This window comes from Manis javanica, chromosome 2 (genome assembly GCF_040802235.1).
Source record: "Manis javanica isolate MJ-LG chromosome 2, MJ_LKY, whole genome shotgun sequence".
Lineage (NCBI taxonomy): Eukaryota > Metazoa > Chordata > Mammalia > Pholidota > Manidae > Manis > Manis javanica.
In genome coordinates, this window is record NC_133157.1 from 195844545 (window position 1) to 195870828 (window position 26284).

At 34.5% G+C, this 26284-nt stretch overlaps 1 protein-coding gene across 5 annotated transcripts in view; it reads right to left on the minus strand.

The window, feature by feature from the left end:
• CSMD3 (CUB and Sushi multiple domains 3) overlaps positions 1-26284 on the minus strand; it is a 1174595-nt gene that overhangs the window by 401630 nt on the left and 746681 nt on the right. For all 5 annotated transcript variants that reach the window (XM_073229983.1, XM_073229982.1, XM_073229981.1 and 2 more), the window contains 3 exons: positions 12105-12287; positions 6105-6431; positions 3058-3252 (listed from right to left, as the gene is read on the minus strand). In XM_073229983.1, coding sequence (XP_073086084.1) covers positions 3058-3252; positions 6105-6431; positions 12105-12287 — 705 coding nt within the window. The remainder of the gene's footprint in view (positions 1-3057; positions 3253-6104; positions 6432-12104; positions 12288-26284) is intronic.

Genomic DNA, 26284 nt, shown 5'->3' on the forward strand with positions numbered 1-26284 from the left:
TGCTTCAGTGTCGAACTACAGGTCACTGAATAAAATGCATCACCCAAATTCTGTTCAACAATTATATTGAAGCTATGTAGAGAAAGCTGAATCTAAATTCAGCTGTGGGATCACAGAACTGCAACACACTGTGATCTCATTTCTCCCTTTCAGTCCCGACAATCCTTATTCAAGGACTATGGCAGATGAAAAGTTTCCTTTCACTTTTCTCAAAAATTTTCCACACTTTTAGGGTTGAAGACTGGTTGACACGGATGGCTCATTAACTGGCCAATATGCCTAAACTTGTAGACAATTGTGACAGAGAGCACCCGTCAGGAGAGGTCAATCTTCAAGTGGTTCAAGTCTTGGATATTTTTTTTTTTAATAAAAACGTTTTATGCTGACTTCTCTTGCTCTATAAATTCTGATTAAAATAAATATGTTTCTACTTTCTAATGATAACACAGTGATCCATACACATAAACACCTTTAAACAATGCAGTTGGTTTTGGAATGTTTTGTGTGAAGAGAATAAAATATAAGTAGAAAGTTATTTGTATTAATTAGAACATATACACATGTATATATCTTATCCATATAAAATGTCAAATATGCTGATGAAAAAGTTTAACTAAAATATTAAACATATATTAGAGGTTGTGATAGGGACCTAAAAGGTAATCTGTAGTAAACAATATGCAAAACTTTTCAGTCAAAATACTGAAGGTCTGCAGACAAAGAAGGTAGGAAGAGCAGCTCGCAGACATAGTTCTATGTAAGTGGGAGTCACTGTGTGGGCAGTTTTGGAAGTGGTGGAGGAAGGTGAATGATTTAAACAAAACAAAACAAAAAAATGTTTAGAAAAGAAAAGAGTAAGATTATCTCAGATAGTTGCAGGCTTCTGTTACAGTACCTAAGGAGAACAGAGGCAAAACTAAGGGAAATCTTTAATACTCTAAGTAGTATCTAAGAAATGAAACTTATCAGAGGTAGTTAAATAGAATTTGACAGCAGCTGGCTTTATTGGGTGGAAAGTAGCTCAAAATACAGCCTGGGATATGGCAGGTAACCATTAAGGGCCACGGTAAGACTGCTCTCGGACCACTCCAATTTGCCCTCCCTGGTTCCAACCATATCCTTAGTGATGTTCCCACCCTGGTGTTGGATCCAGAAATTGGCAGGAGGGCCAACTGTATGGAGCTGCACTCTTACGTGCTGAAAAAAATATTCTTTTCCTTTCAGAAACCTCATGAAATTAATTTTAGGATGTTGGGAGGGCCTAATGGCTTGTGCCAACTTAGAGTTCTGAATATTTTTGGTTGTTTACCACCCATTTTTCATAGCAAAAAATCTCATTCAAATTAAGCAGCAATTTGTAAAATGACTTGGTGGTGTCAGCCTCATTATTTTCACATCCCTATGCAGCTAGGCACCAAGCAGCTCCTAGACCAACACCCAAGTTAGGCAAGTGAGGATTTGAAGAGATACAACAATTACCTGGAGGTGGTCTCTGAGTTTGCTCCCTGGGACTGTAGACAACCCCCAGGGCAGAGTGCTCATCATGTCACTTCCAAGCTGAGGTGGCTTCTCACTGGCCACAAGATAATTCTGAGTCTGCTAAGCATTGTTGACAAAGCATGTCATGCTCTGAACCCCTTACACCTCTGTCCTCCTTTCTTCCCTCAGTCACACTAAACTAGTCCTATTCCTTCTATCTGAAACAGACTTTTATCCCATCTCCTTGTTTTTCCTTCAAATGCTGAGGTGGGCATTGCTGACTCATTCCTGAAGTCTGGGTCAGGAACTGTGATTAAAAGAATGAATGAGCTCAAGAACAAAGTATGAAAAAAAAACTGAATATTACTTTCCATTTTTCTCTTTTTATTGTTTTTAAACTTCATTATGTTTTTAGACATAATTAACACAGTCATAAAACATTGCCAGGGTAACTTCTACTGAGCCCACAACATCTGAGGTTTGCAAAAAAACAGTGAACTCCTAGGTCAGCCCCCTGATATTGCAAATGAGAAAGCCATTAGAAGAGGAGGGAGCTGCTATTTGAAGGAGCTAATAGAAAAACACAATTGCATGGCCTGGATTACTTCATCCTGAGACATTATGCTAATGTTTGATTCAATGAAATGGTATTTATAGGTAATGGCTGTATTATTCAGTCAAGTCTGCTATACTTCTGAAAAGTAAATATTAAATATTCTCAATTTATCAGCTAGAAATTGAGAAAACAAAGGTTCCATTATTAGTTTGGTCCATGGGAAGAAAAATTGGGAAAGCAGGGAAAATAAGATACCATTTAGAAATTATCATCTGATCATTACTTGGTGATCCATTAAAAGGTCTTTCATAGTTCTAGTTCATCTATTTCTTAATAAAAGCTTTTTTATATCTTTTGATTTAAAATAGACATGTAACCTTATATTTTAGAGTGAAAGGAGAAAAGTAGAATTCTGAATGTTAATTTCTACTCTGACAATGCTAAATAAAGCTCCCCCCACACACATTCCTTTACATTCTAAACTGATATGCACTTGATATATTTTATTTTTAAGCATGATCCTCATTTCTTACCAATATAATTTGCAACTGTGAATTATAATAAGCTTATTATAATTAATAATAGTCAACACATATTTAAAAATCAAATTTTATACCATGAATAGTTAAAAAATCAAGAAAATATGACTGGATACTATGAAGTATACTAAACTACAACTATGAAGTATAATGAGAATTTGCACATACAGCCAATATTTACTGTTTATTAATATGTATCTTTTAAATAAGAACTCTTTCTAAAGGGAGCTTCTAAAAGTTCTCTAGAACTGTTTTCACCTGAAAAATTAAAAGTGTAACTTGTTTTAATATGTATGTCTAATGTACAATATAAATAGTATTGTAAAATAATTTAGATAATAGATAATTTAAATTTAAGATAATATCTATAAAATATATTTTAAGATTACTACAGTCCTAGTAGAACAATGAATTTCTTGTTTTGGTTTCTAGTGCATAATGACTACAGGGTTACATATTTGGTTCATTGACCATTGCACTTACCTCCACATCTTGGAATTGGTCCACTCCACATTACTTTTCCATCCATAAGAATACATGTAATTGTTTCTGTTCCCTGAGTTTTAATAAATCCTTCTTCACAAATAACTGAAATTGAACTTCCTAATTGAAAGTTGTCCCCAAACCGTCGTGCATTGATTGGTATTCCAGGATCAGGACACTCATTATGCCCAAATGCTTCAGAACAATAAACAAACAAAAACACACAAACAGGCAGTATGAGAGAGACCTTTGTGCACTGAGATAAGAAAAATTGATTTTTAAGAAGATTATGTTTATTTCTGGAAAAACTTTTATTTATTAAAAAAAAAAATTTGGAAGCTCTCCTCCGACCATACCTGTTCACCTGTGATGTGTAATAGGTGTGATCTTTTTAAAAATATGAGTTACACTCCAAGATTACAACACTTCAAAATTGAGTTATTTTTACTTATTTCTGGAGATCATTAGGCTTACTCTGTACAAAAATGTTAGTATAGGCTAGTGAGATTTCCAATTAATATGAATACAGAGCACACTGACTATATCCTATTTTAAACTTTTCTTGTGATTCACTGTTTGGAATGGAGAGATAGTCTCCTTATAAGAATTATGGTGAATATTTCCATTTAGTATGAAAGTCTCAAAATTTCTTTATAGTTTTCCATATATCCTCTACTTTCTGCCATCTAGGAAAAGGGAAGAGAGTTCTTTTGCAATTATCAGGTTCTAGGCACTGGTAATAAGAGCTTTACAAATGTTATTTTCTCATTTAACATTTAGAACAGCCAGATGAACAAAGAATTGCCATTTATTCTAAAGAGTAATGTGAGATTCAGAAGAAAGTTGATTAGCTTGCTTCAGGTCATAGAGATAGGATTAAAATGTATCCCCTGATCTGGCTTTTAATTTTTTTCTCAACCTATTGTATCTTGGGTTATTGCTTCATGTCTCTCAACAGAATGTGAGTTCATGAGTCCAGGGCTATTACCTTACTTAACCCTGTGTCTCCTATGGTGTATATAAACCCAGTCCCAGCAAGAATAGGAGGTGTACTGACAATGTGCTCATGTGAATCTCTCCAGATTATAGATTACATGAGCCCTTCAAATATTTTTCTTTATTCATCTGGATGACCAACTATGCATGGTAAGTGCTTAAATTAGCATCATAAATGGAAGAGTACTTAAACAGAAAAATCTAAATGCATAAAACATATTTATGAGGTATTTAAATTTAATATTATTACATTCATACTGGATAAGTATTTGCAGTTATTTAAATTTTCTCAGTATAATCACTTTGATATTATTCATAAATTACATAATTTTTAGTACCCATTCTCATTTTTAAGTTAAACAGTAAAAAACAATATTAAAATAAATATAATATATATATAATGCATTTTGTAGATATACATATTTCTAATCATTGTTTAGGGTTGTGTTTTTAAAAAACTTAGATTTGACTAAGCCAAGTTGTTCCTTTTATAATGCCTGCTAGCTATTTTTTTTCAGAGAAGAAATAATTTCAGTAGTAAGCATTAAATATTAAAATTTAATTAAATAATTAAATTATTTACTGGAGAAACGCAACAAGAAATATGGAGGCATATTTGCATAATACCCTGAAGGTGTCATGAACATTAAAGTTAAAAACATCATTAATTTAAGATAAAATTAAAATTATAAATAGATAAGGGCATATTTGTATCTATTTTTATATATGTGAAATATTTTCTATAAGAACATTCAGATAAAGCAACCATTTTATACAGCATGTCTGTATGACACATGTCACAGCTAATTTAACTTTAATGATATGCAATTACATGTTGACAGCTTATTAGTGACATTATTCACCACTAGTGACACTTTGAAAAGACAATAATTGCTTTTTGTTACTAATTGTCAAAGCTCACCATTGAATGGGAAGATTGGAGTTACGTTATGCAATTCTTTTTCTAAAGAATCCTATTGTTACATGACACTTAAATATTAATTCATCAAGTTGGTCAATAGCTGAGAGTGTGGTAGCTTCAAGGAATAACATAAAAGTCACTAGTTTCTATCACTTCAGGTAAAACATTTGTAAACAGAAGCATTGGTATGTTAAGTATATTAACGTACATACTAAGATATTTTCTCCTTTATGTGACTCATCATTTTGCTATATTTATACCATTTTTTCAGAAAAATAATATTCATCCTCTTGAAATACACAGAATATAAGTGATAGACAATACCTAAGTAACCTCTAAGAAATCTCAAATCTAGAGCAATAAAATAAACACAAATAAGATGTAAAAGTAATAGCTCAAAAGCCAACTAAATAATAGCTACTGTTTATTGAACAATTACTAGGTATCATAAACTCTATGCTAGATATGGGCATCACCTAATATTCTCCTTTCAGGAACTATTTACTGATGAGGACACTAAGGATCAGTTTTTAAACCTAAAAATGTAGCAGAGCCAAAATTTGAAGTTATATAGTTTTACTTTAGAACTGGTACTCTTAATCACTATTTTCCCCCCTTAGAGATATTGCTAAGTTAGCACAGTGGTCTACTGCCTGTAAGTTAAATGATTTCCTTCTCTATGATGCTTCTGTAGCCTTATTAATTGTATCTTGGAAGTACAACTCTGTGTTGTCATTAGTTGTTTAAAGTCCCCTATTGGTTTATGAATATCTTGAAGAGAAGATCTATCTTCTTTCATGCTTCCATACCAACAATGGAGCATAGCAAGCAATGTAGGACACGTTTGAGCTTCTTCTTGTAAGACATAAAGGAATAAGCTAATATATTGGTTAATAAAATAATAGTATTTGAAACATATTTCTTTAATATTAGGCCACACACATCAATGAAAAATGACACAATAGGGAGAAAAATATGGTTGTAATCAAGGATTAAATGGTGGTCCCTGGCATAATTATGTACATGCCTTGTTCAAGTTTCCTTATCTATGGAACAAAAAAGCCAGTTTGCAGGATTCCTTTCTAGCTCTACTTTATAGAAATATGTTATATGGAAAAAACAAACTTACTGTTGTAAGTGATGTTAAAACCACGTCCTGACATTGAGTGGTCAGCTTGAAATTCCAATCGCAGTATGTGACTATTACTAGTAAGATGTGAAGGCACCTCAGCCCCAGTAAAGGTTCCAAGAACCGGGGAGTCTGGAGAGTCACCATCTTTAACAGCAAGGAAGTCAAACTGGGATTCCAGATCAAAGTCATTAAAAGAAAGGTGTATCCGACTCCCTGGATCAGAGATTATTGTCCAGATGCAGTTTAAATTATTTCCATACCCTTCTGGGTAATCAGGAGAAAGGACTGTTCCCATTGGTGCAGTAAAGTTAGAGAGGCACGGAACTGTTAAAATAGGAAAATTATAGTATAGTAAATGCTCAAAAGTAATAGTTTATCTCATTTTGCCATATCCTACAATTATGACAGTTAGCAATTTGAAAACTATATTAATGTTAATTATTGTGCAAGACAGAAAAAAAAGTTATTTTCACATATTACAAAGGACTCCTAGTACTTTGTATGACTATGCGCAAATCTGCATAAAGATATCACTGGAGTAATAACAATTCATTTTGACAGTTATCATGTTTGTGTTAGAGTGCTTTGTAAAGTTTATCTTCTGTGCTTCAAAAATACTGGAAAATGGGGGTTATACTCCCCAACTTCAAGCTCTACTACTAAGCCACAGTAATCAAGAAAATTTGGTACTGGCACAAGAAAAGACCCATAGATCAATGGAATAGAACAGAGAGCCCAGATATAAACACACACATATATGGCCAATTAATATACGATAAAGGAACCATGGATATACAATGGGGAAATGACTGCCTCTTCAACAACTGGTGTTAGCAAAACTGGACAGCTACATGCAAGAGAATGAAACTGTATTACTGTCTAAATACATACACAAAAGTAAACTCTAAATGGATAAAAAACCTGAATGTAAGTCATGAAACCATAAAACTCTTAGAAGAAAACATGGCCAAAAATCTCTTGAATATAAACATGAGCAACTTTATCCTGAACATATCTCCTCTGGAAAGGGAAACAAAAGCAAAAATGAACAAATGGGACTAAATCAAGTTAAAAAGCTTCTGTATAGCAAAGGACACCATCAGTAGAACAAAAAGGCATCCTACAGTATGGGAGAATATATTTGTGAATGACATATCCAACAAGGGGCTAACATCCAAAATAGATAAATGACTCAGATGCCTCTACAACCAAAAAGCAAATAACCCAATTAAAAAATGGGTGGAAGACATGAACAGACAATTCTCCAAAGAAGAAATTCAGATGGCCAACAGACACATGAAAAGATGCTCCACATCTCTAATTATCAGGGAAATGCAAATAAAAACCACAATGAGATGTCACCTCACACCAGTTAGGATGGCCAACATCCAAAAGACTAAGAACAGCAAATGCTGCAGAGGATGCAGAGAAAGGGGAACCCTCCTACTCTGTTGGTAGGAATGTCCTAGGTCAACCATTGTGGAAAGCAATAGGGAATACCATTTGACCCAGGAATTCCACTCCTAGGAATTTACCCAAAGAAAACAAGATCTCAGATTCAAAAAGACATATCCATCCGTATGTTTATCTCAGAATTATTTACAGTAGCCAAGACATGGAAGCAAAATAAGTGTCCATCAAAAGATGAATGGATAAAGAAGAGGTGGTGCATATACACAATGGAATATTATTCAGCCATAAGAAGAAAACAAATCCTACAATTTTCAACAACATGGATGAAGCTAGAGGGTATTATGCTCAGTGAAATAAGCCAGGTGGAGAAAGACGAGTACCAAATGGCTTCACTCATTTGTGGAGTAAAACAACAAAGCAAAACTGAAGGAACTAAACAGCAGCATACTCACAGATTTCAAGAAGGGTCTAGCAGTTATCGAAAGGAAAGAGGGTGGGGATGGTGGTGGAGAGTGAGGGAGAAGGGGATGAAGGGATATTATGATTAGGACACATAATGTACGGGGGGTCACAGGGAAGGCAGTATAGCACAGAGAAGACAAGTAGTGACTATAGCACCTTACTATGCTGATGGACAGTGACTGCAATGGGGTGTGTGGGGGGGACTTGATAATATGGATGAATGGAGTAACCACAATGTTGCTCATGTGAAACCTTCATGTGACTGTATATCAATGATTCCTTAATACAAAAATACTGGAGAATTATTTAGAAATTGTCATAGAAAGCAGTAATGCTTATTAAATGATAAAAGAAAAAAAATATTATGAGGATATTAACAGGATGGAATGATGTAGCCCAGAGAAAACTTGGAGTAAGGGTGGTGATGAGGGTTCACTCCTACCATGGCCACAGGAGGCTCTGATAGTTTACAACACAGATTAGGAGATGTATTAACTGTTATAACAGCCACCATTAGTGACTGACCTGGAAAGACAACTAAACTCTCACACCATACTAAGATTCCCTACAACTTTTATTTAACTTTTAAAAACATGTGATTTAAAGGTTCACATAGAACATTAAAAAACAGAAGATAAAGAAACAGAAAACTAAATGATCTATCACATAGAGGAAATCATACTTAAAATAATGATGTAGTTTTTCTAATGGTTTATATTACAAATTTTTAATAAAACTGAATTCATATAATTTTGCCCCAAAATTTTATTTACAAAGGTTATGAACTTTAAGCCTCAAAATATTTTGCTAAATTTCTGCCTACAGTAGTTGTATTAGCTTATACTGGCATATATAATAAATTAATAATAGAGCATACAATATCCCTGCCATCATAAAATATTGGGATTATTTTACCTTTCTCATTTGATAAGAAAAATGAAATCTCCTTGTATCAATTTGCTCTTCTTTGCCTACTAGTGAAGTTGAAGATTTCTCATATGTTTATTAGACATTTATATTTTGTTTTTGGAATAATTTGCTCATTGACTCTGTTCATTTAATATTATAATCTTGGATTACAATATTCATATAATATTACAATTCATACGATATCCATAATTTTGTTTTTGTTCATAATGATTTAATTTGGATGTTAAAAATAATCCTTTGCATTTTTTACTTTGTTTTATGTTTAGATCTTCTATTAACATTCAGTAATAATCCAATATCTACCTCTCTTATCTACAAAATACAGTTAGCTATGTCTACATATATATGTAGTATAAAATAATTATAATAATTCTATACATTAATTATATAGAATCAATTATATGTATGTGTGTGCATGTATATATAGGTTCCTCATTCTTTTTTTATATTTCCAACTTAAATTAGCTTGTTCTGCATGGAATGATGTTATGAGTTAAAACCAGGGCTTGGAAACTGATAGACACCACACTGAATCCAGACTGCAAATGTGTTTGGTTTGACTTTTTTCTTATATTCTGACAAAATCTTGAAATTATCATATTTCACAACTGAGGGGGAAAAATCTGGAGTTCTAGGTCTCCTGAAGTTATTGACTTCAGTTGCCTATCAACTTCCATAACAAGTGTACACACATTTAGCCTTTCCTGTTTCCTCTTTACATTTCTACTGTTTGCATCTTGGAATTATGATTCTATTAATTTTGTTCTAAATCAAAGATAAAAAAACTTCTGTAAAGAGACTGACAGTAAATGCTTATAAAGGTAAGTCACGTGGACTCTTTACAACTACTTAACTTTGCCCCTGTAGCAGGAAAGCAGCCATGACAATAGGGGAATGAAAGTACATGGTTATGTTCCAACAAAACTTTATTTACAGAACTACCCTTCAGGCTAGATTTGGCACATATGCCTTATTTTGCCAATCTCTGATTTAAATGATCCTTCATGTGGCCTAAAACCTGACCAAAATCTACTATGCTAATCTCCTTTATCAGATAGATAGGTAGATAGCTATATAATACTCTAAACCCTTTATTATATTCGAGGATATATAGAATATATAATTATATTGGCTCAATATTATATTTCCATGAGTACATGCTAATTTTATGGTGATAACTTAATATTATGCTTTAGTATCCACATAAGCACTTTGCTTTAAAAAATTCTCACATCTCTTTTATTGCTTATTTTTTACCTTCTGTGTGTTATTACATTAGGTGAAGTACCCAAAGAAAGTATCTAAGGACTTTTGTTGAAATTTCAAAGAATTTTCTACGTAATTATCATATTTAATATGATGTCTTCTCATTCAGGAACATAACATTTATATTTTCCTTTTTCATAAATTTCCTTTTCTCAGAAAGATTATAAATTTCTTATGAGTTATTTGGATTTTTGTAAAGATTATTTTCAGGTATTTTAAATGGTAATTTTATTTTTTCTGAATATACTTTCAATTATATCTTCAAATTATCTATTATTGGTATATAAGGAAACTACTACTACATCTTTATCATATATCAAGTTGTAGGTATTAATTCTTTTTAGAATAGTTAAAAGTACTCCCTAGGTTTTTCAAGAGTTTTTACATTCATGTATATAAGCTATATTTTAAATATCTTATTAAATACATTTTAGTATATATTAAGATGCATTAATAACATTTTCATTTTTAATGTGATATATGACATTAAGAGATTCTCCAATAATTCACCAACACTGTCTCCTTGGAAGAACACCAAAAAGTAAAGATCTTTGATTAACCTCTTCTGAAGTATTGCTAAGCTTTAGATAATGCTAATGGAATCAAAGCTGACTCTCCTAATGTATTTTCTTCTTTCATGATAGGAACTTCACAAAGTGATCTGGGTTAGGGATGAGCACAGGTCCTAAACTGGAGAGAGTTCTGTTAAGGGGGTCTGTGCATTCTTCCTCTTCTAGAATTCCTAAAGAGCAGGCAAAATATATTTGAACTGGAGAAATTTCTGCCACATTCTAAAAATACCCACTTTGCTGCAATGTAAGATTAATTATCATGGCAATATGAATCCAGAATACTGAATGTAAAACAGTAATGCTTACTTGCTATTTTCTGTCCTTTTTTTTAAATCTAAGCAATACATATATTAGAAAATAGTTGGCCTGTAGTCACTTTAAAAGTTCTCAGTTATTTCCTTAAGAATGTTAAATATTCAACATTTTCAATAAAGAAAAATATCTATTTTGCAGCATATGATTCAGATAAAATGTAGATCTTGGAAAATGTGATTTATTCTTTTCTAAACCAGTTAAATTTTAAAGTAAAATTTGTGCTAATGCCTTTGTACGGAATAAAGGATTTCACAAATGAGGACACAATCATTGTAAGTTGGATACTGATATTTGAAAACCAGAAAAGTATTTTTACTTTTTTGATTATTGGCTTATATGTTGTCAATTGTGACTATTAAAAAATAAAATGCAAAATTTCCAGTATTGAGCTCACACCTAAGTTGTATTTGTCAGTAATGAAGATAGGATTTAATTGAATCAAAAATACAATAACAGTTAATACAAATTATATTTTTGTTGTAGTTGAATTAAAATGTTTTAATATATTTGGAGAGATGCAGTCTTTTAATCCATACTGTATATCATAAACATTAATTAATTTTATTCTGTGTAATATAAATAAATGTCACATGAGTATGGATTAGTATGAGCACCTACAAGCAAAAATAAGTTAATGCATTAAACACAGAATATAAACTTTAAAGATTTTAAGTGCTTTTGATTGCAGATAAGCATATATACTATATATTGCTAAAATAAATGAGGCTGTTAGAATTAGCTGAGATGTAATTCCCAAGAAGTATGCTATCTATAAAGTATAAAATGCCACCCATAAAGTATTATGAGAACACATGTAACATATACTTTGCAATTACCAAGTGAACTATGTTAACTTTATTTAAATCTATAATGAAATTTATAATTTGGCATAAGCACACTTGTTAAAGATAGTATCACAAAGTGCTGTTCATTCAAAAATAATTACATGGTTCCAGATCTTTGCAATTAATTACAAAAGCAATTATATGCAAGGACAGGGTAACATATGCTATCTGGAAGCAAAGCATTTGGTACTCACAGATACAGATGGGTATGTTTGCAGACCATTGGTTATTCTCTTGACAAACAATGGATTTCTCTCCAATTAATTCAAACCCAAACTGGCATTCAAACCTTAAAACATCACGATTAGAAAATCCATCGCCTTCTCTAATTCCATATAAGGGTGTACCAGGATCGCCACAACTTTCTTTTTCAATTTCTGCAAAAATAGAAGACAAAAGTCACCATCCAAGGGTTTCAGGTTTATGATAGTCATACAAGTGGTTTAGTAGACATATACTCTCTATAGCTGAGATATTTCAGTGTAAAAAAGTGAACATGTTCTCCAATCTTAATTTTTCTTTTGCCATTCTTATGGATGTGATTTGATGAAATGATCTTTATAAGAACAATTATTGTACTTCTCTCATTTTGTAGATGGGGAAATTGAGGTCCTTAGGGCTAACGAAGTTGTGCTTAATAGAACAATTATGGCAAGATTTAGATTTCCTGTCAGTACTACATACATAAATATATACACTCTTATATACAAACATGTATTTTCTGCAGCATCCGAAGACATTTCTTACTTTTCAAGGGACTTATAAATTTATGGGTGAGTGTCATCAATCTGCTGTTGATTTCTAATGTTATTGCTTTAATATTCAATAGAAGGTCCCACAGTGGATAAATCAGTAAAGCATTCAATTCACTTTGTTATAGTTGTCAAATTGAAATTCTTTATGCCTTTAATTATTTTTTGTCTACCCTCTCCGACAATTTCTAAAGGAACTGTATGTTAGAATTCCAGACAGAGTGTGGATTTCACCACATTTACTTATAGTTGAATCAAATTCATCTCACGTATTTTAAACCACCATTCAGTCATTCAACTTATTCAGCAAATATTTATTTGAGCACCTATGATGTAGCAGATTATGTTTAGATATGTGGTACAAGATCAGGCAATAAGTAGATAATGATTCCTGCACTCTGGTAGAGTATATTCTATTGGTAACTCACAAATAAAACACAATAAATTAATAACATCTTATTTTAGAAGATGATACATGCTATGAGGAGAAAACGTTGAGTTGGAAGTAATGGGCCTTAAGTGCTAGGTGATGGTGGGAAGACAGTGTTGTTAGAGTCACACAATTACATTGCTCTTATACTTATTGAGATAGTTTCTCTTACTGAAAGCTTAAGTTCTTCATCTGAAAATTATTTTGTCCTCAGTATAGAATGGTAGTTGGCAAGGCTTAGAATTTTAATTCAAAATTATTTTCCCTCAGGATTTTTAAGACGTTTCTCCCTGTTTTTTCATCCACCCAGTATTCCTGATAAGAAATATGACACCAAATTTAAATCTTAACTTTCTTATAATTAATCCGTACCCTGCTTCCTCTACTTCACTGCCGGAAATGTTGGGGTCCCTTTCTAGACTTGCTGCTCTTAAATGTCACTATCATCTACCTAGGTACGGGTTTTCAAATCTTTTTTTTTTTTAACTTGGTGCTTGATAGATTCCTTCTGTCAAGTAACTTGCAATATTTTTCTTTTTTTTTCAATTCTAGGAAATTGGTACAAGTATTTCTTTTAAAATATTGTTTCTCACATGCTGTCATCTCTCTGGAATTCCTTTACATTGAATGTTGAGACTTTGGGAATTAGCCTTCATATTGCTCAGTCTTACAAATTTTCAGTTTTAAAATTCTGTATTATGCATTCTAGAAGAATTATATATATGTAAATACATATGTGTATATATGTATTATAAATTGACTTACTGTGCACTTTTATCTGATCCCAGTTCAGCCTATACACTGAAAAATTATGTTGTCATTTCCTAATATTTAATGATTATTATATTTTGTTGCTTCATAACCTCCTATTATTTTTTCATGGATACAGTTTTCACCTTTATTTTGTAAGTATATCCAGTATAATTATCTAAAATTATTTTCTAATTGTTCTTTTAATTCTGTTTCCGTGAGTATAAGCAGAAGTGTACTTAGAGAATACTGTTACATTTTTTTCCAAGGCAGAATATTTGAAAATACATGTGGTTAATCATAATAGTTGTTAAGCCTATGATGAGAGGTGCAGGAGGAAGTGCTTTGGCAGAGAACAAACCTGGTGGTTGGAACAAGCTTTCAGAGACATGTTCCTGTTGGCTTGTTACTCTGTAACTATGCAGGTCCTGTAATCCCCATCATCACCTTCAGCCTTATTTTTTCTAACATCAAAATCACTTTGTACTTCTGGGTGTAACCTCTTCCCTTTACTGATCTGTGACACAGTCCCCTTGTGTGGTCTGCATCCTGAGTTGGGGAGACCTTCCTCTTGATAACTACCTTGGACTCACATTCCTTTTCTGGGCATTTGGCTCTGCAGCTGAAATATTTCACTCTGTGGCTTTCTCTTCAGTTTCTCAGGACTGCCCGTGACCTCTTCCCTGGAGGTTTCTGCCCAAAGCACAACGGATTCCTGTGCAGAAACTGCAGCAACAGCCTCCACAGTGGCACTGGTTCATGAAAATCTCAGCAGACCTCTATATTTCACATATACCTTTATATGCTTATTTATATTTATTTATCTTAGGGATCCCTTACAGTCTCATAACAAGTGATATATTTTCCTTTCTCTTCTGAAGCATCAGAGTATTTTTTAATACGTTTTCTATCATCTTTGGGTCAGGATTGAGACTAAATGCTTACTCTACTATTTTGAAACCATACTTTTCTTTGCTCCTTTAATACTACATTCTTTAAAATCAAGGATATATTTTCAAATAAGGGTGTAATTTTGAAGCAACAGTTTCTGAGACTGAAAAGCAATATGCAGTAAGTAAAATAAATGTATACCTATTATATATCACTGCCTTTGAAAAACTTTTCTACCCAGGAAACAAAACTGATGCCTCAACAAATAATTAATATGCAACAGATGAGTGCCATAGTAGAGATTACGCACAAAGAACAATTATTAATGATAGCAGCTATCATTTTTTCAGCATTAAAATAGTACTGGCACTGTAAAAACATTTTTTGAAAACATTAATTGGTAACTAATACTAATTACAACTTTATGGAATTAATATATAACAATCCTATGAGGGAACTATTGTCATCTCCATTTATGGATGAGAAAACTGAAGGTCAGAGAAGTTAAATAATGATACAGATGGAATACTTGTATCTCCCCAACATGCATATGCTGAAACCTAATCCCCAATGTGCTGATATTTGGAGGTGGAGTCTTTGGGAGGTGATTAGGTCACGAAAGGTGAAGCTCTCATAAAGGAGACCTTTAAAAGCTCCCCTGATGCATTTGCCATGTGAGGACAGAGGGGAAAGACACCCATCTCTGAACTAGGAAACAGGCTTTCAGCAGGCCTGACTCTGCTGGTGCCTGCATCTTGGCCTTCCTATTGTCCAGACCATTGTGTTTGTTGTCTTTAACCCACGTAGTCTACGGTGTTTTTGTTATAGTAGCCCAAACAAACTGAGATACAAACCTTCCCAAGTTCACATAACCTGTGAATAGTAAAGCTAGGTCTGTCTGAATTTGAAATGTTAATTACCAAGCTATTGTGGAAGAATTTTCCTTTTTTAATTACTCATTTTATGAATGTTTAGCCAGTTTCTAATATGGATCAAAATAATACTAGGCACTAAAGCCAAGAAAAGTAAGATGTGGCCTTGCCTGTCAATAAAAGCACAAAGGTTTAGCTAAGTTCCTTTGGAGATGTAGATGGGCAAACAGTTAAAGGCATCACAGAAGAGCTGCCCCTTGAGCTCTCTTGGGGTTCTTATTGAGTGAAACAGGTAAGAGTAAGGAAGGAAAGGTTTACCAGGTGGAAGGAGAAGAGCAGTATCAAATAGACATACTTTTCTTGCTTCCCATTCCTTCCATAGGTGGTGGCTTCTTTGGGATTAGGAGGCTGACTCCATTGGGGCTCCTATAATAGAAGGCCATAGACTAGGTAGTTTACACACAACAGACAATCTGTTTCTCACAGTTCTGGAGGCTGGAAATTCCAAGATCAAGAAGCCAGCAGACCTGTTGTCTGGACAGAGCCCATTTTCTAGTTCATAGACAGCTGCCTTTTCACTGTGATGGGTTTCAGGCAGGCCACCCCTGAGTATGTCACTTTGATGTATGGATTGTTTTGAGCTGAAGACAATCAGGACCCAGGAGACTCAGGAGGAGCTTTTTTCCTCCCCTTCAACTGCCTAAACACATTTAGATAGAGGGCCTGGTCTAGGAAGAAAGCTATCAACAGAAATAACTATAAAAAGTATGAGCTTTCAAGCTCTGTGTGTCCATTGTCTCTGAAGGCATGGCCAATATTTGATTACCAAACATTTGCTCTTTCCATCTTCCCATAAATTTTCTTTGTGCCTTTTGAAGTCTGAGACTTCTAAAAATTTCTCCTGGGAAAGGGTGGAATATAACCTTAATTGCCTGACTGTTGGAGAGCCTTATATCTTTGAGGTTTCCATAAAGATTAAATTAAATTAATTTGGTTTTCTCCTCTAATCTGTCTTCTGTCAATTTAATTATTAGACCAGCCAAAGAACCTAGAAGGGAAGAAGGGAAGTTTTCCTTCCCTACAGCTGTGTGCTCACATAGTGGAAGAGGTAAGGGAGCTCTCTGGGGTACTGGTTCCATTCACAGAGCTGTACTATCATGACCCCATCACCTCCCAAAGGCCTCACATCCAAATCCATCACATTGGGTATTAGGTTTCAATACATGAATTTCAGTGGGACACAAATATTTAGCCTATAGCTGATACAGTAATGGTGGCACTAAGAGTTGAGGAGGTAGTGAGGTCAGGTGGGTGATGGTATGTTTGGAGGCCAAGCAGGCAACCAGTAATGTTGGGAGATTAAGTATATATGATGAGATTGTGAAAATCATAAGTATTTTGAGGATAAGGGCAGCTAGACTTCTCATTAGCAAAAATGTATGTGAAAAAAGAGAAGGCTATAAAAGACCTGAGGAACTGAACTAAAATTGGAGGAACTGGGGTGCAGTCATGTTTAAAATATAGATATAGATAGAGATGAATGTATCATGTCAAATATACATGCATATGTACGTATCTGTATGAAGACATATTTTCTTGTTCTATCTACCAAGAGTCCTAAAGTAATAAATCCCTGTAACAACAAACACACTGAATACCCAGAGTTTGGCTCCTAAACACCTTTCTTCACCAACAGATACCAGAAAAGCTGCTTTCAAAGTTGGACAAAGAACAATACAAGATGAGTCTGGGACACTCTGTTGTGTCCAAAAAAAAAGAAAAGAAAAGAATGTTGGGGACATATCAAAAGGACATAGAGACATAGAGATCAGCCTGACAGGGTTCCACTAGCCATTCTGGGCAGAATATTCTGTTGATCAAAATGTTGATGACAATGACAGGTTACAACTGATTGAAAAAATTTAAATGCATAAGTACACACTGATATAAGTAAATGGAGGAGAAAAGAAAATTATGTCTCCATGTAGAATGACAGTTTAAAAAAATAAAGAACTAATGAAAATAGAAAGTCAACATTTGGTAGCCATCACAGTGATTTTGGATTCTGAATGAATGATCAAAAACAAGATAATGACAATAGTCTTGGACTACCTCTCTGAGAAATACCTATCAACCACAGAGGTGAAATGGTGACGTTATCATGGAGAAATTCAGAAGACACACTTATTTTATGAGGTGATCAAGGATCCCCTAACCAGTGTGGGATATACTGGTATTGTTGGCCTCCTGATGTGGTGCACTGACACATGAGCATCACTTCTGCGGTACCCCTGTCAAGAATGTCTAGTCTATGTCTGGATATGAGGAAAGATCAGGTGGATCCAAACTGAACGACATATTGCAGAACAAAAGACCTGCTCTCTTTAAAACCATCAAAGTCATGTCAGGAAAAACCTGAGGAACTCTTCTAGATCGAAGGAAATGAAAGAAATATGACACATAAATGCAATAGTTTCATGAGTTGAATCCTGGACAAAGAAGGAAAAAGAGACAATTATGGAGAGTTAATGACATTTGATTGGGGTCTATGAATTATTTGGTAGTGCTGTATCAATGCTGATTTTTTAAATTGGATGGTTATTTTGTGGTAGGTAAGAGAGTCTGTTTTGGTGAAATTCTAATTGAGTATCTGGGAGTGATGAGGCATTATGTTTGCATCTTGCTTTCAAATGGTTCTGTGGTGGTTTTAAATCATGTCTAAAAACTTTTTAATGTTCCTCTTATCCAAAGAAGGAGTCAAATTCTACTCTCTTTGATTATTTTTTGGTCAGCATGAATGATTAGCTTGAGTGAATGGAATGTAGAAAAGTGACATGACCACTTCTTTTGGCTAATATTATCAGCTGTCTGAGGCCCCTGCCGGTTTGCAGCATGGAGCAAACACGACACAGCCCACTTTACCTTGTCCATTGCAGCAAAATCTATAGCAGCTCCAGAACCCAGATGTGACTCCACTGTTGCCAGAAATTTGATCCTCCCCAACTGCTTCCCTAAAGAGCTTCAATACTACCTGGAATTGTAGAGATTTAATGCCTGAGGGATGAACCAGAATGGACTTAATACCTGCAGGATAACCAGCAAGAGGCAGGAGATGGGAAAGGGACCAGCAGATGAATTGTTCATGCCTCCTCCACCAAAACAGATGGTTCCATAGCACAACTGGTCTACTTGGCCCATATGACCAAAAATGCAGCTGTGTTTCTTGTAAGGCTGTGCTCAGCTCAGCAACACTCAATAACATACCACCTTATATTTGAGTCCCCTGTTTCCCTGTTATATCTCTTTTTTCCTCATTTTTCCTGTCTTAAATTGTACTACCGCCCTGCCCTGTAAGGTGTTGGTCCATATGCTTTGCCCCAGCCTCTGTTTTCAAGGCAATCAAAGCTGAGACAAGTGACTTATCACTGGCAAACGATTAGCAGACAAGGTAAGTGACTGGGCTATCTAAAGGTAGTAAACATAGATGTGACTTTCAGAAATATAAAAATATTGTCTGCCACAAGTGAGTGACTATTTTATGACAAGAAATTTTCTAAATACTATAACTGCTTTAAACATATATTTCTTACTGCATCAGTGAGAGCAAGGCACTATTATTCTAGCTTAAGAGATGAAAAAATTTGGTTCTGCGAGCTTGGCCAAACTCCTATGTGTAGAAATAGCTCAAATTAGATTCTACATGGCACCCAAGTGTCTCCAATGACCATACTATTTTCTACTATTCCATGCTGCTTAAGAGAAAGGATATAGAGAATACTGAGAGCCAGGACCTGGAATAATTAAAGAAAAGAGACAGATAAACTTGATTCTAGTATTGAAAAAGAAAAGATAGCAACATTAATTTTAAGAGAGGTTTTTGTCTTGAATGCTTCAGCAGCACACTAATCCCACCACTGTATGGTACCAGGGCAATTTTAAAACTGTTCAGATCTCTGTCAAATTCCTTGCCATGGAAGGCCTTCATGATTTAAACCTTTCCTGCCTCTAAAGTCCTGTTTCCCACCATTTTCCTATAAGACACCAAAGGGTCAGGAATGTTGACACTCACTGTTCCCTTTCATACCAACATGACCTTTGGTGTGCCATCTTCTCTGACTGGAAAGAAGACATCCTTCCAGTATGTAAAATCTGGGGAAATTCCTATGCACTTCTCAAGGTCAAATTATGCCTCTTTACCTGAAGACTGCCCTGAGTTTGAAGAAGTTAATTGCTTTTTTCTTTGGGCTTCTTTGGAAAGTCAGCTTTGAACCATAGGACAGTCTTATATTGTCTCATACATTTTACTATAATTATTTATTTACTCATCTGTCTCTTCCCCTGGGCTTTAAATTACCTTTGCAATGCAAGTACCTATATACATTGTAACTACAAACATTTACATATTTAATATTAATATATTTAATAATATAAATTATCATAGACACACACACGTGTCAGGCAAAGTTCTAAGCATCTGTTAAACTTACTCCTGACACAGCCTTATCAGGACCCAAAGAGGTGAGTAAATTTCCTAAAATCACACAAATTCTAAGGGGCAGAGCTGTAACTTGAACAGGGGTTGTGGTTCCAAAATATGAATCCTTAAGCACTACACACCTACTCAGCCTGGTAATAGTCAAGAAATAGTTGCGGAATATATAAAGAAGGAAGGAAGGCAGTAAGAGCACAAAAAGTAGGTGGTTCTGTTGGTAAGCAATATTAAGTAATCACATATTCTTGTAGTTACAGAGAACTACATATACATAGAAAATTACAGAATGACACATTTCAGTTATGTCTTGAATAATTTAAATTTTATAGTTGCCATGCAATTGTAGGATGTGAATGCTGGATCATTACCCCTCTGGAATCATTCTGCCTTTCTTTTTACCCTTGAGTTGAGAGTAAAGGCTGACCCACGTGGACCCATGGTACCCAGGATCCTGTGCTACCCAACATTCACTGTGTGCACCATGGAGTCAGAAAGAGGTGGTACTGGCAGGAGACAGGGTGAGGAGGTTGGTAAGAGAGTGCAGCAAGTTATTTTTCTGCTAACTCTTCTGACTGATCACCATGGGATTGTCGTGTCCCTTTACTGAAAGCCCAGCTTATGTCAGGCTGCCTTCTCTATACAGCTGTCCTCAGAGAGCCCTGGTGATGATTCCTGAAGGTGATAATGGCTCCCTGCTGTTACTGGCAAGGATACCATATAACTTCTTGTTAACTTCTTGTTAGTTTCCTTAAGCTCTGTTTCCCTGCACACACTTAGGGTGAAGGTGCTATTTGTTTCCTGCAGTGTCCTTGAATGTTACAACGTAACATACTTTTGAAATCTCACATAGCAAAAAGAATTTAGTTGGCATCCCACTGAAACTTGATTATATTATCTTATATTTTTGATTTTTGTCTCTTAGAATTTAAAATGGATTATCTTATATTTTTGATTTTTGTCTCTTAGAATTTAAAATGGAGTTAGGATCTCTCTAACTAATGTTGCCTCCACTGGGAGTCAGCTAAATACTGTGCATCTTTCTCAACTAAATTTGGAAAGAATAGAGTGAGAATCCATCCCAGAGTCAGAGGTTGGCACCCATGGAAGTAGCACCTGGTTCTGCTCTTTTTCTGCCCTGCTGTGGAAGCAAAGAAATCAGAAGTTGGAGAAGAGGTGCTTAAATAAATGAGGATGGAAGGTCAGAAGAAATATAAGCAGAACAGTGAGGAGGGCTCTTCTGTAGTGAGTTAAGAACAAAATTGGAAACAGAGGTTTAAACGACAGTGGCTGAAATTTGTAGACCAGGACTCTTACTCTTTCAGCATCTGTTTTTTTGGAGGTGACCAAGTAACTTTGATCCTCAATGTCTAAAGTAATAAATTCTAATTTTAAATGTAATCAGATTTCTAGCCAAAGACTAACATCTGCCCTTAAAGTGACACAGAAATCCTCACTGATCAATCTCTAACTTGACAACAGTTGACACTGTAATTCAAATACCTCACAGAGACACTGTGTAGGTTAAAAGAAAGTGATCTGTAAAACTTGCAGTTTTGCTGATTCTTAATGTTAAGAAGTCTCCTGGGAATCTCATTACCTTAGCAAGGGGATTTACAAAGGTTGTGAAATACAGAATCATGCAGCTAGAAAAGACCTTGTGAGTTAAACTTGGTCTCACCTTCAAGCACGTCGGACAAATGAAACTATAGTCAACATTTAAAGAGATTTGAAGAAGGAAATCTGTAACTTCCCAGACAAAATAATGAAGGACAAATTTCCAATAATAAATGTGTAAAGTATTTTACAATCAAGATGAAAACACTGACATTTATAAAGCTTCAGTTTAGGTACAACCATTTAATAAAAAATATTCAAAACTTAGAATGCTGGTAAATACACCGAGACACGAGTCCCTAAGCTCACCATTTTTCACAGAGCTGGTGTAGAAGTATATCTGTAGCCAGTAGTTAAATTACACATTCCTTTAAGATAAAAAAAAAAAGCCTTCATTCATGTTCCATCAAAAAATTATTGAACACCTTAATATGCTTAATAGAATTAGGAACTCTTTATTATAAAAACAAGGTGCTTTTCTTTGGATCTAAATATGATATTGTTTGATATGCCATTACTGTGGTGTTGTTTTATGGTTGTATTGGTTTATTTACAACAAAACCATTTTTTTTTCTGTTATTTCAGTGCCCAGGTCTCAAATGCAGAGGATAGCTGACGCCACTAGAGTTAGTGTCTATGTACATAAGAAAGGAGTGTGCCAGCCTTCATAGGTGCTGTGGTCTCCATGTGTCCCCTCAGATTGCAAAGATGATGGTGCTGGGGGGCACTTTAGGAGGTGAGTGGGTCATGAGGGCAAAGTCTTCACAAATGGGATTAGTGCTCTTATGAAAGAAGCTCTAGAGAGATCCCTTGCCCTACCAAGTGAGGACATAAAGAGAAGGTACCAACTATGAACCTGGAGGAGCTGGCTCACCAAAAGCTCACCATGCTGGCACCTTGCTTCTGGACTTTCAGTCTCAAGAACTATGAGGGATAAATTTCTGTGGTTTATAAACTACCCATTTGTGGTATTTTACTATCACAGCCTGACTGGACTAAAATAGATATGGGTCCTATGAAGTTGAATTATATAGCATTTTCCTCCAAACCAGTGCTTATTAGGCTTTCTTCTGCCCATGGGTTTTATGGGGTTTTATGCAAGAACCCTCTCAATAATTATAACTCTACCCGCTTTCTCTCTCTTACAAGAGATAATGTTGGAATACAAAAGAATGAGACTGAGGCTATTTCTAGGGAAAAGACTATGTATCCTCTAATTTAATAAAAAATGAATAATGTACAAAAGTAGGTACTTCAAGTATTATGAATAATATATTTATTGAAGCTACACTACAATGAGAATAGTTTCCTAGCACATGCATTTATTTTATTGTACAACACATTTTAATGGGACAGGAGAGAATCAATTAAAAAAATACTTTGTGATAATAATAAAGTATCTTAGTTCAGTAAATCTAAAGACTACTCCTATAAACTGAAAAGTATAATCAATTCATTTCAGTTCAATATTTGCTAAACATCCACTGCGTACCAAGAACTACGCTAGGAACTATGGCCACAAAAAGGTGTACATCATAACCCTGACTCTTAAAAAGCAGTCTATAAGAACAGCAAAATAGGTGTATTCAGGATCTATTTTTTAACTCGTTGGCCCACATTTTTAAGAGAAGAGAATGGACTATGCTGTGGTAGACACCTATGCCACAATATACAAATATTTTAAAACTCCAAGAAGATTTGTGAAGACAAATACATTTCCTATGTATTCTGACTTAAGGGGTATCTTAAAGATGAAATGCAAAGTGACAAGTGACTCCTCTTCCGACCTGCCCCTCCAGTAGTATTCTTAAAACCGGATCCATTGTTTATGTTTACAAATTTCTTTGAAGGACTTCCTTAACATTTGCCTTTAGTTTGGGACAGCATCTGTGAAGAAAGGATAATGTGGCAGACTGATTGAGATTAGGAAATCCAGGGATAAATTCAAGGGCATTGTCTTTGTAAAATCTCAAATCAGTTGATGCCATGAACTGAGGAAACAGCTAACTACAGAGAGCATCATTATCAATCATTTTTTCAGGTACAGTCTTCTTACTTATTCCTACATTCATTCATTGCTGTGTTCGTTCAATATTCTATTAGGATGTTCATTCAAGAAAGAAGTGATTTGAAATTATACTTTATCCTTAATGTTGGGAGTAAAGGTAAGACTTAATCTATTACTGCCTCCTAGGAAAGACAGTTATACAGATACATAAAAGTATGATAAATAATGTAGCTTTAGAATAACATATATGGGAGACATCAGAAGAAAATGAACAATTCCTCTGAGGAGTACAAAGGCCAAAAAGATTCTGAAACATGAAACACAGACTAAGATTGGGCAGATATGCAGACATATATGTGGTTTGCAGGGTGGGTGGGTTTGGGATAAGTGGAAGTTTGTGACATTTCAGGTAGAGAACAGTTTGACCAAGGGATAATAGTTCAAAACAATATTTGGAGAAATTTTAGTATATAGCTGTAGTTAGGGTGTAAGGAGTGGGAAGTAAGAGGTGAGTGAGATGATATGGATATTCTATGAGCAATGTGAAGGGTCTTTGACTTTATTCTAAGCAGATGTAAGCCATGGTAAACCATTCTGATGATGCACACCCAACAAATACTCCACACAGGGCAAACATACTAACCTCATGTGAAATGAACTCAACATGATATAGAGTCAATTAAAGATATATGACCTTATTTCTTTAGGAACTTATAGTCTAATAATGCAGCAGTGAAATGAAAGTATCAGGAAGCATTCCTTTTTATAAGAAGACTCAACATAGCATTGTTTACTTCAACCTCACTTAATCTGTCTATACTTTAAATATTTTCCTTTGAAGTACCTTGAATGAAAGAAGAAAGTGAGATATAGATTTTTGTCTAAATCTTGATAACTACCTGTTTAAAAGGGTTTGCAAGCAAGGATAGATCAATATTTTTTGAACTATAATATCAATCAAAGTAAATGTATTTTTCTTTCAAAAGAACCATAACTGCTTTCAGCCTAATAGCAACCATCGAAAACTTCTAAACATTTTTGCTCTTACTGTATCTAACAGATGGTGAAAGAACTTATAATTGTGTATAGGTATATCTATAAAGCAAGTAAGAAAAACCAACTGCTCTTATTATTGTAAAAAAGACTACATTGAGAAAATCCAGGGTGCAACAAATGAGCAGAATGTGACTTTGGTTTTAAAAATAACAGTGTTGATACAATACTGGCCCTTTATGAGTTTAGTTCTGGGACTATCCACACAACCTCTTTCAATCAAACAAACAGGTATTGAGCTCCCATATGTGTTGAGTTAGTCATTAGGTGGTTAGGGGGAAGGGATGTCCTAGATGGATTGGAATATGTGTTTGCTAAAGGATATAAACATAACATTTAATCAGGCATTTTGGAGCACTGGAGATAGATATGAAAACAAAAAATAACTAAAATACTAGGTCTTCAGAGCTGTTTTCTTCATATAATTAATTGTTTTTATCTTTCTTTCAGGCTCTGGGAGCTTTCATCTCAGTAATTTCAGGAGAGGACCATATGTGAATAGTGTATATCTTAATTTAAATTTGAGTCATTATGTAACTTCTAGTAAGTTATCTGCATTTTAACTCTTCTCAACTAGTAAGATGAATGACTATGTAATTTTAAAAGAACATCTAGGTGTATTTGGGATATCTAGAAGTCTGCCCTTATTACAGGGAATACATCCCAAGATCCCCAGTGAATGACTGAAATCACAGATATTATTGAACCATGTATTTACCTTATACCTACATATGACAAAATTTAATTTATAAATTAGACACAGTAAAAGGTCTTTAAAAATCTACATGATTTATATATACCTCAGGAATAAATTTTATGTGTAAATCAATGCATACTCTATAGCTATTATTGGCTTTATGAACTCTCATGTGCATATGGAAATTTAAAGTCATACATCAACACTAAGATGCATATAGATACCCACACTGCCCATGTTTTCAATAACAGATGTTTCATCCTTATTTTATAGGAGTATGTTAAAAAACAAGACAACAGGCCCAAAATGGAGTCACTTAATGTCAAATTCTGTATCACCACACTGAGACTTAATTACAGTTTTGGCTCTCCCAGAAATGAAATCTGAAACCAGTCATTCAGAAATCACCTGACCAGCATTAGTTAGGTAATCTGCCTGATAAATCACGGCCATCCCCTAAAGAAAGTAAACTTGTATAACCAATCTGCTTTGTTGCCTAGTAAAACTTCCTTGTCCCTACTCCCTTCTGCCTAGAAAAGACTTTCATTCTGTGACGCTCCTCAGTGATTCTTTCTGTCTGTTAGATTGGATGTTGTCAGATTCATTAATTTTTGAATAAAGCCAATAAGATCTTTAAAATATGTTCAGTTGAATGTATTTTCTCATGAGCATCAGTATTTATAGTCCAATGGAATCAGAGGTTTGAGGTTAATAAGGGTAAATGCTTATAAAAGCTTAAGAAGTCATGAGGGTTACCAATGCAACAGAGTGCAAAATTGTATGTGGAGCTACAAGATCATTTCTGGAATTTAATC